Source organism: Glandiceps talaboti, chromosome 10 (assembly GCF_964340395.1).
Source record: "Glandiceps talaboti chromosome 10, keGlaTala1.1, whole genome shotgun sequence".
In the NCBI taxonomy this organism is placed as follows: Eukaryota; Metazoa; Hemichordata; class Enteropneusta; family Spengelidae; genus Glandiceps; species Glandiceps talaboti.
This window is the reverse complement of record NC_135558.1, coordinates 21,923,321-21,943,309: the sequence shown is the minus strand read 5'-3', so window position 1 is coordinate 21,943,309 and position 19,989 is coordinate 21,923,321. Positions and strand designations below refer to the sequence as shown.

The 19,989-nt window shown below is 33.9% G+C and overlaps 1 protein-coding gene across 1 annotated transcript in view; it reads left to right on the top strand.

The window, feature by feature from the left end:
- The window catches only part of LOC144441507 (GTPase-activating Rap/Ran-GAP domain-like protein 3), a 137,328-nt gene extending 117,731 nt beyond the window's left edge, over window positions 1-19,597 (top strand). The window contains exons 19-27 of the mRNA XM_078131092.1: window positions 192-290; window positions 1,230-1,343; window positions 2,329-2,492; window positions 4,753-4,905; window positions 5,308-5,374; window positions 6,421-6,501; window positions 14,368-14,486; window positions 16,106-16,211; window positions 16,869-19,597. Of these exons, the coding sequence (XP_077987218.1) occupies window positions 192-290; window positions 1,230-1,343; window positions 2,329-2,492; window positions 4,753-4,905; window positions 5,308-5,374; window positions 6,421-6,501; window positions 14,368-14,486; window positions 16,106-16,211; window positions 16,869-17,719 (1,754 nt within the window). The 3' untranslated portion in view covers window positions 17,720-19,597. The remainder of the gene's footprint in view (window positions 1-191; window positions 291-1,229; window positions 1,344-2,328; window positions 2,493-4,752; window positions 4,906-5,307; window positions 5,375-6,420; window positions 6,502-14,367; window positions 14,487-16,105; window positions 16,212-16,868) is intronic.
- The last annotated feature ends 392 nt before the right edge of the window (window positions 19,598-19,989 follow it).

Below are 19,989 nucleotides of genomic sequence, written 5' to 3'. Positions count from 1 at the left end.
GTATGTATGTATGTAGGATATAGACTTCCTGCAGAACAGTATTATTTTGATTTAAGCCATAATCTATATCATGGCTTGAATTAAAATAATACTGTTGTAGATAATTCAATACCATATCCATTTAGACATGTATTGCCGTTTTACCATTAAAAGACATATCTAAAATGTATACCGCAATGTCTCTTTACCAGAGGGTCTAAGTGCAAGGCTCATTTTCGATAAATCGGTCCAAGTCAAACAGCTCAGTGTCGTAGAAGCTCATGGTCTTCTGTTGTTTAGAGCAGATAAAGGTAACTACTTTTACCATTTACATTTATTTGTAGATCAACCACACATACAAGTGTAATACCACACACTAACAACCACACATACAAAGTATCATACCACACACTAACAACCACACATACAAAGTATCATACCACACACTAACAACCACACATACAAGTGTCATACCACACACTAACTGGGTCTCTTCATTGAACTATTGGCATATTAATTGAGTCGTTGTTATTGCTTACCAGTAGACGATTGAGTATATACTGTAACAAATAGACCTCTAATGTTAACGTAACACTCCTCCAATGTTACTCTCTCTCCACTCCGTAGACGGGATCGACTTGGACTTTTAGGGAATTAGCTCAAACTACACACAGTGTTCATGGTTAACCTGGATCATTTAGAAGTGGCCCAGTCAGGGAGCAGATGGACACTCCTTGCCTCAGACCGTCTCTTCCAAAGAAATGAATCCGAACTTTATTTCAACATTAAATTCTTACAAACATAAAATATACAATACTCAAATGACTGGGTGATAAAATAATCAGCACCATAAATGAAGAAAACGGAAGTATTGCCGTCGCCTTAATTCAATGCAAATGATATTGACAAATATGAAAACTAGCCAAACAATGTGATCACGTCATTGTTCTTCCAACTGTCTGTAATCAGTCATTATTTGACACTGTTGATCTTATAATAACTTAATGTTATCATCTTAGAAGAATACTATTCGTGAAATGCAAACATTTGTTCTAAGTATTAATTCATGACAGCTGAGAGTTCAGGGTGACCTCCCAAAACATCAAAACTTAGCGAATATTAAAAAGTTGTATTCTTTCATCCGTAACAATACAATCACATTTTGCTAGTTTCGTTTCATCAAAACCGACCGCCAGAAACTTACAATATTTTCGATTAAGTTCTTGTACTACTATTTATTGTATTGGCAGGTAAAGACTGTAAAGTTTACGTCTACAGGCTGTCTGATTTTGAAGGCGAACAGAATGAATATGTATTAAGAACAAAAGGGGATTGCAAAGATCACAAACTTGAAAGGACAAGAGGTATTATGTACAAGATTATTTGATATTACCATTATTAATAACTATATTTTAAGACGTGTAACTTGGAATGACATTACAGTTGACAAGATGCGCAGACAAATGGTGCTCAGTCCTTCAAAAGCCGTGTGCACAAACAATATTTCACCACCCTGAAGTAACAGAAGATACTCTGACATACTCCTAAGCTGCTGTGAATCACTGCTTTGGCTCATGGGGTTTACTTATATAGTGCTTTGCTGCCTATATCTGTGCATGACCTGGTCATTTCGTGTTGCTATTGTTCACTTTAGCATAGAGGTGTTTTTAAAGTCGTAACATTTCCCACATGGCACTTGTGTTCACCATAGAAAAGTGTTACGTCATTAATAGCTTACAAGTCGGGTTTTGAAGCCACATCGATTGTACAAAGAATCGTTCATCATTCCATGTTAGTCGCAATTGTTATTGCACTTCTCCTAAATTTTGTGTTGATGTATAATGTTGAGTCAGACGAATCACAGTTGCCATTTCAAGCATTACCTAAAAGAAAACAATTTATGCACAAATGTAGGTTACTAGATACCACACCACAGAGATTTACATAACTTCTTTGCTATCATGGTGATAAGAATATATATACCTATAGAGAAATTTCTATAGTAACCCAGTGCTAACGATAAAACAGTTTCTAATTTAATTTCGAAATGACATTTGACATTTGACCTTATACCCCTATACTGTGTTCATAAAATGTCAATTGTTCCGAGTCATGCGTGAAACATGTCTCATAAACGTTAAACATTAATCGTCAGATATATATGCCTTAAATTTTGTAACTCAGACACTGTACATCGTTATTATATGTATTACTTTCACTTTCTTCCAAAGCAGAACAGAACAGAACAGGTAGCATGAATCTAACATATCTTCGACTTCATTCCAAAATCACTTCTTCGAGAATGTTGACTTTCTGTTGCTAAAACCATATACATATATTGGTTTTCAGGGTGTCACCTGTATGCGTTGAGTAGGCCTGGTGGCAGTCATTTACGGATGGTTGTTGCAATTGGTAAGAAACTTCTACTTATGACATGGAAGCATAGTGTAGCCTGGACTGCTTGGTGCACTGCTGCTGACACTGATACAGTAGATGGCTTCCAATATATCAGGGTAAGTTGAACACGTCACTGATATCAGGCTACACGTCACTGATATCAGGCTAACACGTCACTGATATCAGGCTAACACGTCACTGATATCATAACAGGAATATTGAGCATGTCACTGATATTGGGGTAAATTGAATAGTACTAACTAATTGGGTATGTTGAATACGGGTTGAATTATGGGGTAAGATCAGTGTAGGATAAAAACTTATTTTGGGAGATGGGGTGGGGGGGGGCGTTTGAATCATTTCAGTTCTCATGCGAGAAACTATTTTACTTTCAATGGAATGACTCAAACGACCCCCCCCCCACCCCATCTCCCAAAATAAGGTTTTTTTTCCTACACTGATCTCACCCCATAGTTCAACACGTCGATAATAACAATTAAATTGAATATTTGATTGATATCGGGATAAGTTGGATACGTAACGGAATTTATCAAAATTCATCAAATCGGTACATTGTTTTACATTACTTTAAATGATGCTTGACAAATTCACATGTAATCAACACTTGCCTTGGCAGAATAATTATATCAGAAATTGTTCATACTAAATTACGTTAAGCTTATCCAACAAAAAACATAGTGTCCCCGAGATGAATATAACTTTTTTGGGATTTAGCTTACATTGGTTGCAATCACACAGTATTCGATTGAAACCTGCTGCACATCAAATGTTCTATTTAACAATACGGACTTAATTAACATGTACATGTTTATGTGTCGTCGAGCCGGACGAAGTCTACTCAAATCATCAATCTTATCAAAATATATCTTCGCCTAAGTAAAAGAGCAATTGGAAATTCGTATACAATCACAGGGAGCTCAGACTCAGTTAGTTTTGTTTACAAATACAAACAAATAAGTAAATAAACAAAATACAAACAAATAAATAAATAAAACAAGTAAGTACAGAAATAAACAAACTAACTAACAAACAAACAAACAAACAAACAAAAACACACACACAAACAGACACTACCTCCCAAATAGTCACCAATAGGGTATCTTCATTGGTGACTATCTGGGGGTAGTGTTTGTTTATTTGTTTGTTTGTTTGTTTGTTTGTTTGTTTGTTTGTTTGTTTGTTTGTTTGTTGTTTATTCATGTATTTATCTACTCATTTATTGGTTTATTTGTTTGTTTGTTATTTGTAAACAAAACTAACTGAGCCTGAGCTCCCTGTGATACAATTAAAAAGAAATGAATGTTTCCAAATCAAAATCGGAGAACATTGAAAGAGGTATCGTGTACGATGATGCCACCTGTATGTCTATCGTTGAGGGAAAGTCATTGTCTATCGTCAAAGCAGGACACTGATGCAAGCTTATTAGTCCCCCATCCGTCTGTCCGTCCATCCAGAGCCGTTTCTTGGAGATGCCTGTACCGATTTTTTTAAAACTTGGTACAGAGGCAACATACAATGACATACATATGCACGTCAATTTGTTTCATGATACGATCACTGAATATGGCCGCCTAGCAGCCATTTTGTTTGCAAATTTTCCCTGTCTAAAACCATAACTCGAACATGCTTTAACAGATCTCATTCAAAGTTGGTATTAGGACAGTGTTCTATGACATACATGTGCATATTCATTGTTGTCATGATACGATCCAATATGGCCGCCTAGCAGCGATACAATCCGATATGGCTGCCTGGCAGCGATTTTGTTGGCGCAGTTTTAATGTCCAAAGCCATAACTCAGACATGCTTGAACAGATCTCATTTAAAGTTGGTATTAGGACAATGTTCTATGACATACATGTGCATATCCATTTTTGTTGTGATACAATCCGATATGGCTGCCTGGCAGCGATTTTGTTGGCGCAGTTTTAATGTCCAAAGCCATAACTCAGACATGCTTGAACAGGTCCCCCCCCCCCCAATACCCAACCCATCCTTTATTGTTGAATGGTTTATTCCATCACGTCATCTTGAAGAGTAGGCATGTTCCATGTCCAACGAGCAGACACAACATATCTAAATCTGTTTGATTTAGGTTCACAAGTGTTGTTGCGTGATCAGAGTAGTGATATCAAGAAAGTGACAACATAAACTGCCAGTTCCTTACAACCAAATCATATGTCATTCTCAGTGACTTGTTCCAAATGAGAATGATATGAATTATAACCTCATTAATGTTGATATAATGTGTCAGTGCGAATGATATTATATCACGTGTAGATATAACCTAAGAAATAGTACACAATTCTACATTTATTAGATTATGTGTGGTCACTTTGTGTTGCATATAAACAGGAACTGTACGCTAGTGAAGTACCCAACTTAACGACATTGATCGATGGTGGTAAAACTGACAACCAAATTTGTGTTGGGTATCGGCATCAATTTGATCTTATCAACGAAAAGAATGGCGACACATTTAGACTACATCAGGTCGAGGCGAATAAGGTTAGTGACTTTAAAAATTGCCTTTGCTTTGAAAATCACCACTACAATTTTCTGGGGTGACACTTTTGTACCATAGGAGTTGATCTTTGATGATGAAATGTACATGTGGGACCCGGAGACTATATTATGGTGTCAACTTGCTAATACAGCGCAAGTGCTCACGTGGAATAATAATTGTCTTCATTTTAGAGAGCCAGTCGTTGCTTTTCAGTTTTTTTTAGAAATCTTAATATTTCCAGGGTTGTGTTGAAATCATCCTTGTATTTGCTGAAATCATAGATGTTGATTTCTTTCCAACGTCAATCATGAAATCGCCCACGTCTGTAAATAAACTAACTGTTTGCCCGGGTTTTATTTATTATAAACAACAGTGATTGATTTTCACTATGATCTCTCCCATAGGTAAATTTAGTGACAGCGCTGGATATATACGAAGACGATGAAGCCGAACTTTTACTTTGTTACAATCGTAAGTACTAAATAACTCTACTCATCAAATTAAACCTAACTTCAAATTGTAGAGTAATGGAGGTTTCAAGAATGTTTTAACTTTAGTGTACAACAGAATAACGATAGTACAGGTGTAAGCTTATACTACGTACTAGTCTCAATCTCAAGTTGAAAACGTTTGGTTTCGCCGCCATACCTTCTAAATCCTATATTCAGTGATGAGTTTGGTGACAGCCATGCGAATGTATTTGTGTCTGCCTTCCTCTGTCTGTCTGTCTGTCTGTCTGTCTGTCTGTCTGTCTGTCTGTCTGTCTGACTTTCTCTCTCTCACTCTCTTATTCCCTCCCTCCCTCCCTCCCTCCCCCCCCCCCTCTCTCTCTCTCTCTCTCTCTCTCTCTCTCTCTCTCTCTCTCTCTCTCTCTCTCTCTCTCTCTCTCTCTCTCTCTCTCTCTCTCTCTCTCTCTCTCTCTCTCTCTCTCTCTCTCTCTCTCTCTCTCTCTCTCTCTCTCTCTCTCTCTCTCCTATTCCACTTCATACTTAGATTGATATCACAAAGTCCTTTCAGATTTCTTATAGTTGGCACACCTTTTCGCCAATTGAGGGGTACATCATGTTCTATAACCAAGATTTTTGCATTCCAGCAATTATTATGTGTAGGAACAAAACACTGCAGACTGCCCTCACGGAAGGCATTCACTATGTAAATCCACTAGGCTAGGACGTGAGGTGAATTTATCAATAAAACTATGTAAATCCACTGGGCTAGGACATCAGGTGAATTTATCAATAAAACTATGTAAATCCACTGGGCTAGGACGTGAGATGAATTTATCAATAAAGCTTTGTAAATCCACTGGGCTAGGACGTCAGGTGAATTTATCAATAAAACTATGAAAATCCACTTATATATATTTATTTGGACATTCTGGAATCAGAGCTAGCAACGTACATAACGGCCTGGGCATTTTTACCAGACTGGGGACGGTGTTTTTGGTGAGGAAGGCACTTGCAGTGGGGGAGGTCATTTTGGGGAAAGACACTAATTGGGTATTATATGTTTTGCAGATGTATCACAATTCAAGAAGTTAAGTGGAGACCAGTCGTCAGATTTTGATATTCATTGGAATTCGCCACCTAATGCTATTGGTAAGAGAAAATCTTGGAAAATGTACCACACTCTCGAAATATGTGTATCGGGACGTTTTCCTGTTAGCCTAAGGGTTAAACCATAGACAGTGGAGAAGGTAACCTCCAGGAACCTCCACTGTCTATGGTTAAACATGGTTAATAATATCCGAAACCCTGTCCGCTCCTGTCGTATTACACGTATACCATTCGAATAAAATGAGACAAGCACAGGCATTTCATCATCATCATCATCATCATCATCATCATCATCATCATCATCATCATCATCATCATCTGTCTTCATCACATTTACATTGTCAATTATTTGACATTATATCATTCCTGTCAATTATTTGACATTATATCATTAGTGTCACTTATTTGACATTATATCATTCCTGTCAATTATTTGACATTATATCATTAGTGTCAATTATTTGACATTATATCATTCTTGTCAATTATTTGACATTATATCATTAGTGTCAATTATTTGACATTATATCATTCCTGTCAATTATTTGACATTATATCATTCCTGTCAATTATTTGACATTATATCATTAGCGTCAATTATTTGACATTATATCATTAGTAATAATAATAATAATAATAATAACTTTATTTGTCATGTCGATCATGAAATTTTCGTTGCATTGACAGAAAATAGACAAACTACATATCCACACAGTTTACATTAACTTAAATACATAATCCATGAAAAGTAAAGTTAGGATTACAATACATATAAATACATATAGACAGTAGCGGTTACATGTTATTTATGAGATGAATAGATCTTGGAACAAAGCTATACTTAAATCTGTTTGTACGTGCACGTGGTACTCTGAGGCGACGACCACTTGGTAGATATTCATATTCTGTATGTAGTGGATGTGTTGAATCTTTGATAATTTTTGTAGCAGTCTTAAACGATTTGAGTTTATACAATGTAGAGTTATCAGATAGTTCGTAGAATTCATTACTAACTAATTTTCTGCATATATGTTCCTAGGACGGTTTAGATCGTGTTTAAGATAGGTATGTAGGCAGCATATCATAGAATGCAATGTTCGCATAACTGAGGACTGTATAAATAGTTGAATTGTAGAACAAAGAAATGACATTCGAGCTAACATTTAATTTCCTCATGGACCTTGCAAAATACAACCTTTATTTGCTTTTTTGAGCTGATTGTCCACATGTTGCGCAAAGGACAATTTATCATCAACCATACAGCCAAGATATCTATATACTGATGTTCTTTCGACTTGCATATTGTTAATTTCAACAGGTTGTTTTTCTGCTTTATTCCGTCGGAAGTCAAAAATTAATTCTTTTGTTTTTGGCACATTAAGATCAAGGTAGTTATCTTTACACCAGGTGTTGACAAACTCGATACACTCCACATACTCACTGTCATCATCATTTGATATAAATCCGACAACAGCTGTATCATCTGCATATTTCTCAATCATCGCGCTATATAGTGTCCCATGCCAAATCATTTGTGTAAAGTACAAAAAGAACTGGTGACAGCACACAGCCCTGTGGTGCACCTGTATTAACTGTTATTTTGTCGGATACACCATACTTAGTGCGGACATATTGTGATCTTTCGGTGAGGTAATCTAAGATCCATAATTGCAAGTATGCCGGTACATTGAGTGCATTCAGTTTATTAAGCATTAGATGTGGCTGAATAGTGTTGAATGCTGAGGAATAATCGATAAATAGAACTCTAGCTGTATTCGATGACTTGGTGTCTAAATGCTTAGTAAGACGATGTATTAAAGTACAAATTGCGTCATCAGTTGGACGTCCAAGTATGTATGCGAATTGCAAAGGATCAAAATTATCCTTTACATGTGGCATTAATAATGCTAAACCAACTCGTTGAAGACATTTAGACAGAATAGAAGTGTCAATTATTTGACATTATATCATTCCTGTCAATTATTTGACATTATATCATTAGTGTCAATTATTTGACATTATATCATTAGTGTCAATTATTTGACATTATATCATTAGTGTCAATTATTCGACATTTTATCATTCTTGTCAATTATTTGACATCATATCATTAGTGTCAATTATTTGACATTATATCATTCCTGTCAATTATTTGACATTATATCATTCTTGTCAATTATTTGACATTATATCATTCCTGTCAATTATTTGACATTATATCATTCCTGTCAATTATTTGACATTATATCATTCCCGTCAATTATTTGACATTATATCATTAGTGTCAATTATTTGACATTGTATCATTCTTGTCAATTACTTGACATTATATCATCAGTGTCAATTATTTGACATTATATCATTCTTGTCAATTATTTGACATTATATAATCAGTGTCAATTATTTGACATTATATCATTCCTGTCAATTATTTGACATTATATCATTCCTGTCAATTATTTGACATTGTATCATTAGTGTCAATTATTTGACATTATATCATTCCTGTCAATTATTTGACATTATATCATCAGTGTCAATTATTTGACATTATATCATTCCTGTCAATTATTTGACATTATATCATTCTTGTCAATTATTTGACATTATATCATTCCTGTCAATTATTTGACATTATATCATTCTTGTCAATTATTTGACATTATATAATCAGTGTCAATTATTTGACATTATATCATTCCTGTCAATTATTTGACATTGTATCATTAGTGTCAATTATTTGACATTATATCATTCCTGTCAATTATTTGACATTATATCATTCTTGTCAATTATTTGACATTATATCATTCCTGTCAATTATTTGACATTATATCATTCTTGTCAATTATTTGACATTATATCATTCCTGTCAATTATTTGACATTATATCATCAGTGTCAATTATTTGACATTATATCATTCTTGTCAATTATTTGACATTATATCATTCTTGTCAATTATTTGACATTATATCATTCTTGTCAATTATTTGACATTATATCATCAGTGTCAATTATTTGACATTATATCATTCTTGTCAATTATTCGACATTATATCATTCCTGTCAATTATTTGACATTATATCATTAGTGTCAATTATTTGACATTATATCATTAGTGTCAATTATTTGACATTATATCATTCTTGTCAATTATTTGACATTTTATCATTCCTGTCAATTATTTGACATTATATCATTAGTGTCAATTATTTGACATTATATCATTAGTGTCAATTATTTGACATTATATCATTAGTGTCAATTATTTGACATTATATCATGTGTCAATTATTTGACATTATATCATTAGTGTCAATTATTTGACATTATATCATTCTTGTCAATTATTTGACATTATATCATTAGTGTCAATTATTTGACATTATATCATTCTTGTCAATTATTTGACATTATATCATCAGTGTCAATTATTTGACATTATATCATTAGTGTCAATTATTTGACATTATATCATTCCTGTCAATTATTTGACATTATATCATCAGTGTCAATTATTTGACATTATATCATTCTTGTCAATTATTTGACATTATATCATTAGTGTCAATTATTTGACATTATATCATTCCTGTCAATTATTTGACATTATATCATTCCTGTCAATTATTTGACATTATATCATTAGCGTCAATTATTTGACATTATATCATTAGTAATAATAATAATAATAATAATAACTTTATTTGTCATGTCGATCATGAAATTTTCGTTGCATTGACAGAAAATAGACAAACTACATATCCACACAGTTTACATTAACTTAAATACATAATCCATGAAAAGTAAAGTTAGGATTACAATACATATAAATACATATAGACAGTAGCGGTTACATGTTATTTATGAGATGAATAGATCTTGGAACAAAGCTATACTTAAATCTGTTTGTACGTGCACGTGGTACTCTGAGGCGACGACCACTTGGTAGATATTCATATTCTGTATGTAGTGGATGTGTTGAATCTTTGATAATTTTTGTAGCAGTCTTAAACGATTTGAGTTTATACAATGTAGAGTTATCAGATAGTTCGTAGAATTCATTACTAACTAATTTTCTGCATATATGTTCCTAGGACGGTTTAGATCGTGTTTAAGATAGGTAGGCAGCATATCATAGAATGCAATGTTCGCATAACTGAGGACTGTATAAATAGTTGAATTGTAGAACAAAGAAATGACATTCGAGCTAACATTTAATTTCCTCATGGACCTTGCAAAATACAACCTTTATTTGCTTTTTTGAGCTGATTGTCCACATGTTGCGCAAAGGACAATTTATCATCAACCATACAGCCAAGATATCTATATACTGATGTTCTTTCGACTTGCATATTGTTAATTTCAACAGGTTGTTTTTCTGCTTTATTCCGTCGGAAGTCAAAAATTAATTCTTTTGTTTTTGGCACATTAAGATCAAGGTAGTTATCTTTACACCAGGTGTTGACAAACTCGATACACTCCACATACTCACTGTCATCATCATTTGATATAAATCCGACAACAGCTGTATCATCTGCATATTTCTCAATCATCGCGCTATATAGTGTCCCATGCCAAATCATTTGTGTAAAGTACAAAAAGAACTGGTGACAGCACACAGCCCTGTGGTGCACCTGTATTAACTGTTATTTTGTCGGATACACCATACTTAGTGCGGACATATTGTGATCTTTCGGTGAGGTAATCTAAGATCCATAATTGCAAGTATGCCGGTACATTGAGTGCATTCAGTTTATTAAGCATTAGATGTGGCTGAATAGTGTTGAATGCTGAGGAATAATCGATAAATAGAACTCTAGCTGTATTCGATGACTTGGTGTCTAAATGCTTAGTAAGACGATGTATTAAAGTACAAATTGCGTCATCAGTTGGACGTCCAAGTATGTATGCGAATTGCAAAGGATCAAAATTATCCTTTACATGTGGCATTAATAATGCTAAACCAACTCGTTGAAGACATTTAGACAGAATAGAAGTGTCAATTATTTGACATTATATCATTCCTGTCAATTATTTGACATTATATCATTAGTGTCAATTATTTGACATTATATCATTAGTGTCAATTATTTGACATTATATCATTAGTGTCAATTATTCGACATTTTATCATTCTTGTCAATTATTTGACATCATATCATTAGTGTCAATTATTTGACATTATATCATTCCTGTCAATTATTTGACATTATATCATTCTTGTCAATTATTTGACATTATATCATTCCTGTCAATTATTTGACATTATATCATTCCTGTCAATTATTTGACATTATATCATTCCTGTCAATTATTTGACATTATATCATTAGTGTCAATTATTTGACATTGTATCATTCTTGTCAATTACTTGACATTATATCATCAGTGTCAATTATTTGACATTATATCATTCTTGTCAATTATTTGACATTATATAATCAGTGTCAATTATTTGACATTATATCATTCCTGTCAATTATTTGACATTATATCATTCCTGTCAATTATTTGACATTGTATCATTAGTGTCAATTATTTGACATTATATCATTCCTGTCAATTATTTGACATTATATCATCAGTGTCAATTATTTGACATTATATCATTCCTGTCAATTATTTGACATTATATCATTCTTGTCAATTATTTGACATTATATCATTCCTGTCAATTATTTGACATTATATCATTCTTGTCAATTATTTGACATTATATAATCAGTGTCAATTATTTGACATTATATCATTCCTGTCAATTATTTGACATTGTATCATTAGTGTCAATTATTTGACATTATATCATTCCTGTCAATTATTTGACATTATATCATTCTTGTCAATTATTTGACATTATATTATTCCTGTCAATTATTTGACATTATATCATTCTTGTCAATTATTTGACATTATATCATTCCTGTCAATTATTTGACATTATATCATCAGTGTCAATTATTTGACATTATATCATTCTTGTCAATTATTTGACATTATATCATTCTTGTCAATTATTTGACATTATATCATTCTTGTCAATTATTTGACATTATATCATTAGTGTCAATTATTTGACATTATATCATTCTTGTCAATTATTCGACATTATATCATTCCTGTCAATTATTTGACATTATATCATTAGTGTCAATTATTTGACATTATATCATTAGTGTCAATTATTTGACATTATATCATTCTTGTCAATTATTTGACATTTTATCATTCCTGTCAATTATTTGACATTATATCATTAGTGTCAATTATTTGACATTATATCATTAGTGTCAATTATTTGACATTATATCATTAGTGTCAATTATTTGACATTATATCATCAGTGTCAATTATTTGACATTATATCATTAGTGTCAATTATTTGACATTATATCATTCTTGTCAATTATTTGACATTATATCATTAGTGTCAATTATTTGACATTATATCATTCTTGTCAATTATTTGACATTATATCATCAGTGTCAATTATTTGACATTATATCATTAGTGTCAATTATTTGACATTATATCATTCCTGTCAATTATTTGACATTATATCATCAGTGTCAATTATTTGACATTATATCATTAGTGTCAATTATTTGACATTATATCATTCTTGTCAATTATTTCACATTATATCATTAGTGTCAATTATTTGACATTATATCATTCTTGTCAATTATTTGACATTATATCATTAGTGTCAATTATTTGACATTATATCATTCTTGTCAATTATTTGACATTATATAATTCCTGTCAATTATTTGACATCATATCATTAGTGTCAATTATTTGACATTATATCATTTCTGTCAATTATTCGACATTTTATCATTCCTGTCAATTATTTGACATTATATCATTCCTGTCAATTATTTGACATTATATCATTAGTGTCAATTATTTGACATTATATCATTCCTGTCAATTATTTGACATTATATCATTCCTGTCAATTATTTGACATTGTATCATTAGTGTCAATTATTTGACATTATATCATTCCTGTCAATTATTTGACATTATATCATTCTTGTCAATTATTTGACATTATATCATTCCTGTCAATTATTTGACATTATATCATTCCTGTCAATTATTTGACATTATATCATTAGTGTCAATTATTTGACATTATATCATTCTTGTCAATTATTTGACATTATATCATTCCTGTCAATTATTTGACATTTTATCATTCTTGTCAATTATTTGACATTATATCATTCCTGTCAATTATTTGACATTATATCATTCTTGTCAATTATTTGACATTATATCATTCCTGTCAATTATTTGTCATTATATCATTAGTGTCAATTATTTGACATTATATCATTCCTGTCAATTATTTGACATTATATCATTCATGTTGGGGAAATAAAGAAAGTGCTCTATAAATATTTGTGGTTGTTTTCATATTGTTTCGAATTGGACTCAGTTTAACTTTGCATACACCGAACTTTGACTAAATTACCAAATACCTGACTTTCATTTTCACTTTTCAGAGATTTTCTGAAGTTTCATTATAAATAGTAATATTTTATACATTCATATAAATATACATTCTAATTATTATTTCATTATTTTTTCGGTTGCTATCCAGAAATACTTTCCCAGAAAACTTCAACTGTTGATTAGAATTCCAAATTTTCTTTCATCAAATTCAGTGAAAAGAAGAAGAAAAAAAAACTAGCTATAATTATACAATTTTACTTATCGTGATGGGCAATCGGTCTATTTTATTCCATTTCCCGTTATTCGTGAATGGCCCTTTTTATTCCCGTGATTCGTGATCCAGATCATCCCCTCTCCCTCTCTTCATTTGTTGATATGAGTGTAATAACTTTGAGGCAGCTTGATAATCTAACACTTAATTCCTGCTTGTTCAACAGTTTGCGCCTTCCCTTACATTCTGGCCTTTACGCCAGACACTATCGAGATTCGATTGGTTGTCAATGGTAACCTTGTCAATGAAATGACCATGCCGAGGCTCAACCTTGTCACGTCAAAGGTAAGGACGTCAATTAAGAGTGGTGGACGTGGATAATCGTAGAGAGAGAGAGAGAGAGACAGAGAGAGAGAGAGAGAGAGAGAGAGAGAGAGAGAGAGAGAGAGAGAGAGAGAGAGACAGACAGAGAGAGACAGAGAGAGAGAGACAGAGAGAGAGAGAGAGGGGGGAGAGAGAGAGACAGAGAGAGAGAGAGAGAGAGAGAGAGGGGGGGGGAGAGAGAGAGAGAGAGAGAGAGAGAACACCACAGTAACAATCACACATTACCTTGAGTTGATTGTTTGCCGAATACTAAGAATCCATCCATCGTTTACGACCTTAATCTTTTTATTACATCTAAAATGTTACCACTTCTAAAGAATAACGACATAGTATGAAGATATCGTAATCTAATTAGGAAAATCAGCCCTTTAATCGGTAATTATGTTCCTAAAACAGTATTGTTGACAATTTAAAATTACCTTATTTTATTATATCTATCATGCTGCATAGAAATATAGGGGTCATACATATGAATTAACATTTAAACCCATCTTTATCTTGCATAAAAAGGTAATGCGTATGGCGCGGTATGCATGACATAGTTATGGATAACTTATTTGACTCGACCACTACATTTTCAACAACTTATTTTGCTCTTCAATAACTTATTTGACTCGACCACCACATTTCATTTTCAACAACTTATTTGATAAGTACCATTTAGACAGTGGTATCATTGCATTTTCCATTTGTTTTCCACTTTTTACATCAATGTCTGATCATCGGGAATGTTCACAAGTTCTGGTAATTCACGTCATGCATGGCTAGCTATACTACTCTTTTCATCAGCCAGCCAGTCATTAGATTGTTTTCAACATTGTATGCCAGTCTATTCTCTGTTAGATTGTTTTCAATATTGTATACCAGTCTCTTCGCTGTTAGATTTTCTTTGATAATCTTCAGCATACAATAGTTTATTCGGTGTCGGAGCTGTTTTCGTAACCAATATATCGATAACTAACTAACCATAACAAACCATAACGCAACATATAGTTTACCATGTATGGGATATATCGATAACTAACTAACCATAACGAACCATAACTCAACATATAGTTTACAATGTATTGGATATATCGATAACTAACTAACCATAACGAACCATAACTCAACATACAAAGTTAGAATGTTTAGTTCACATTGACTTGACGTAAGCATCGAACACTGGTGCTGTCTGTATTAATGAAACTTCTTGAATGTCTAGTCTTTATTCAAGTTATCAGCTTTTGCAAAGGTCAACAAAGGTCTGTCCCGAACAACACATTTCACCAAACAGGACAATTAAATTCATCGCATTTCTGCAGCAATTAAAAAGACAATTAGCTTGAGTATCCGACAATCTAACTGCCGTCAACCTGTAAGAGGGTTTTTCAAGTAGAATCAAGGTTAACACGACGTTAAAAATTGTAGCTTTTATTAGCTTAGCAACGATTGTACCTGATAAACTGTTTTACCAGATAAAATGAATCCCTCACTGCTAAAATGGAGTGCCTCTAAAGTTATGTTTTATGTGGAGAGAAAACAGGTAAAAAGAAAAATTTGAAATTCCGGTCCATTTCGTGACATTTTTATCCCCCCAGTGTGATCTATACTTCACAACATGTGCAAGTGAGACGGCAAGCTCAAGTGGTAAGGAGAATGGTCATACACGTCCACTGAGTCCTCTAGGCTCTCCGACTTCTTCAGGTACGTAATATCACTTGTTTATATGGATGATTATTGTTTCCTTCGTTCCTTGTGTGTTTGTGTATAATGTTAGTTAGTTAGTTAGTTAGTTAGTTAGTTAGTTAGTTAGTTAGTTAGTTAGTTAGTTAGTTAGTTAGTTAGTTAGTTAGTTAGTTAGTTAGTTAGTTAGTTAGTTAGTTAGTTAGTTAGTTAGTTAGTTAGTTAGTTAGTTGTTTGTTTGTTTGCTTACTTGTTTGTTTGTTCGTCTGTGTGTGTGTGTTTGTTTGTTTGTTTGTTTGTGTGTGTGTTTGTGTGTTTGTTTGTTTGTTTGTTTGTTTGTTTGTTTGTCCTTCTATTTGAATGTGTTTCGATCATTCGTCATGTTGATTCCTTACTCCACAAAGACCAGGTTGTTTTTTCTCTTCATAGATTGATCCTGCTATTTCTTTCTTGAGTTCATTTTAGTTTATTATTAGCTTTATATTTAGGGGTTTGACAGATTTTTGAAGGATTGAAGTCATAGAAAGCTTCTTTGATTCTAGTATACGATATTAATGAATTAATTGTAGGCTTTGTGAAAGATTTCACCATCATGATGTTGATAACCATCGTGTTGAAGTTAATATGTTGGTAACCATCGTGTTGAAGTTAATATGTGTTATATTTTCTTTCTGGAAGGTCCCCCAAGTCCAAATGCTATCCAGATTTACAAAATACCCCTCAACTGCCTTGTGGGTCAGATGACTGAGCGACCTATACCAGCACCGTCCAAACCCCAACCCCCAAATATCATAACCCCGTTGGTGAATTGCCCAGATAACGGCGTAAGACGACGTGTTCACCTTGATGATGGTAATGTATGGCGTGACGCAAACAAACATCCTCCACTTGAACGTGGTAAACGTGTCGCCGGAGCCAATGCCGGACGAGCTCTCCGTGGATCTGCCGACCCACTTACCATAACTGACGCTCGTGCAGAACTATTTGGAACGGTCCCTCCTCAACGATCCAGAACTGAATCACCCCCGCCCATTTGGACAGAGCGTGACGTACGTTCAGAACTATTTTCTGGTGGTGGAAAAACTCGTTTTGTTACAAGTTCTGATAGATTATCCGAACCTGCGGATCCTCGATCCGAGCTACTGGGCCTAAACATCGGATCTAGACAGAATTCGACTCAATCGGAACCAGATCCACATTCCTTACACGTGGGATTACGCCCTAGTCGCGGAATGAAAGAAAGAACTGGATCAACGAACTCTGAATTAGATGCACGCAGTGATCTATTGCGGAAATCACCAGTGAGAAGTTTGACTAACACTAACAGGACTGGTTCAACTCCAGCAAATCTGTGTGCCGCCGACCCACGTTCTGAACTACTCGGTCTGTCTACGGACCCACGTTCTGAACTGCTTGGATTGAGCTCCCCTTCTTCGGGTCATGGAAGTCCATCTATCTCAAGTTTGAGTTCATCACCCTTCCGACTTTCCTCTTCACTGGATGACGATGAAAATCTGGATTTGAAATAAATCAGGTCGCATCCTGACGACGTTAGGGACGTTAACGTGATGGGAATTGAACAGACGTGGTTGAGAGATCACGACTACTTGGAATATTTACAATCTGGAACAACTTTGATTATGACCGTTATCGTTATGTGGTCAAGGAAAATGGTTACATGAATGACGAATCTCATATTGTGTTTGGAATGGTTCATGTTTAGTACTACACGACACGGTACTTATAGACTCCATTGTATGGAAAATAACGTTCACCATATTGACTGACCGAGCACACATATAGTGTTGTCAAAGTCTGACCTTTGCATATCAACATTTCAATGGACTTGGTGTTTGTGAGGAGTCTAGCCATTGAAGCATAAACATAACAAAGCTCGTGTTATGATAAAAAAAATCTCCTTTATCTTTTTCTTGCCAATATCTGATAAAATAAAAAGAGATGTTCGACACGTCACCCATACTACAAGCCCCCGACAATGTTCTGTTAAATGGGCACTCATATTCAATGGGATTTTTGCTGTTGTTGTTTATGGGATATTTAATACTCGGTAAATTCAGTGAATGACGACAGGGGAGAACTCAACGATCCAGAACTCAATTTGATGCAAATTGCGTTATAAATAACACAAGTTGTGAACAATTATTCCAATGGGTTTGGAAGAAACGTGTTGGATGACAAGTGATTCTGATACCGAAAAACAACCTAACTTTTAGAAGATACCAGATTGTAAGTTGTGGGCTTTGGTTATACATTTACATTTGTCATGGACATAATAGTTTCTCATTTGAAAGTGAGGAGAGAGATCAATGGACATCACATATCTATCGTTTTGAAGAAATCCCCAACAAACGATCACAAACTGTCAAACAACTATACTGTCGCTTTGAATTAATACAGTTGTATTGATCAGATATTTGTTGTTAAAATTCTGTATTTTGTAAGGGTGTTTGTATTGTATATTTTGTGTACCGACTATACTCACATTTACATATACTTTAATGTTTGAGATGTTTTCTGTCTTAGTTTGTTTTGACTTTGTGACGACAATATTCTGAATAACCATTCGATTCACTGACTTCATAAAAATTGTGTATCACTGCAGAAGTGTTAACATTAATTTTGTTACCAAATCTCGAATATAAGCTTGTTTGTAATCAGCATATGCCAAAATCGTGAGACATGTGCAGTTAAGTACTAGTACGTCTTTATTCATTTATCATGGTTCACGTCTTTGTACACAGTACATATCTCTACACGAGTTCTAACATTCTTTGATAACAAAAACCGACGATTTTGCATGGTGCGCAGTTTGTAAATTTAAATCATATTGGTAATTCGATGAAGAATTATTTTGTCTTTTATCGACGATTTGACAGTTGAGTGATAGAGAATGGAACATTCAGCGACAAATTATTTTACGTGCAACTTTACTGGAGTTCGTGAAAGGCCAACGGTCAACAGTAAACTTCACAGTTGTCACGTGACCACGATGTCTGAATGTAAACTTCACAGTTGTCACATGACTACGATGTGTTGAATGTAAACTTCAGTTGTCACGTGACCACGATGTGTTGAATGTAAACTTCAGTTGTCACGTGACCACGATGTGTTGAATGTAAACTTCAGTTGTCACGTGACCACGATGTGTTGAATGTAAACTTCAGTTGTCACGTGACCACGATGTGTTGAATGTAAACTTCAGTTGTCACGTGACCACGATGTGTTGAATGTAAACTTCAGTTGTCACGTGACCACGATGTGTTGAATGTAAACTTCAGTTGTCACGTGACCACGATGTGTTGAATGTAAACTTCAGTTGTCACGTGACCACGATGTGTTGAATGTAAACTTCAGTTGTCACGTGACCACAATGTGTTGAATGTAAACTTCAGTTGTCACGTGACCACGATGTGTTGAATGTAAACTTCAGTTGTCACGTGACCACGATGTGTTGAATGTAAACTTCAGTTGTCACGTGACCACGATGTGTTGAATGTAAACTTCAGTTGTCACGTGACCACGATGTGTTGAATGTAAACTTCAGTTGTCACGTGACCACGATGTGTTGAATGTTCTTTATGTCTCGATTTTTGGAACACAACTCTAATAGAGCTTTATAAAAAAAAAAGATTTTAAAAAAGGGAAAAGACTTGTAAAATATATATAATTCAGTGTAAGTTATGACATTTTTGAACACAACAATGTAATATTTATATTTGAAAATATGTTATTATTCTATGGACTGGCGCTCTGTACATGTCTATTTGGAGATGTTAAT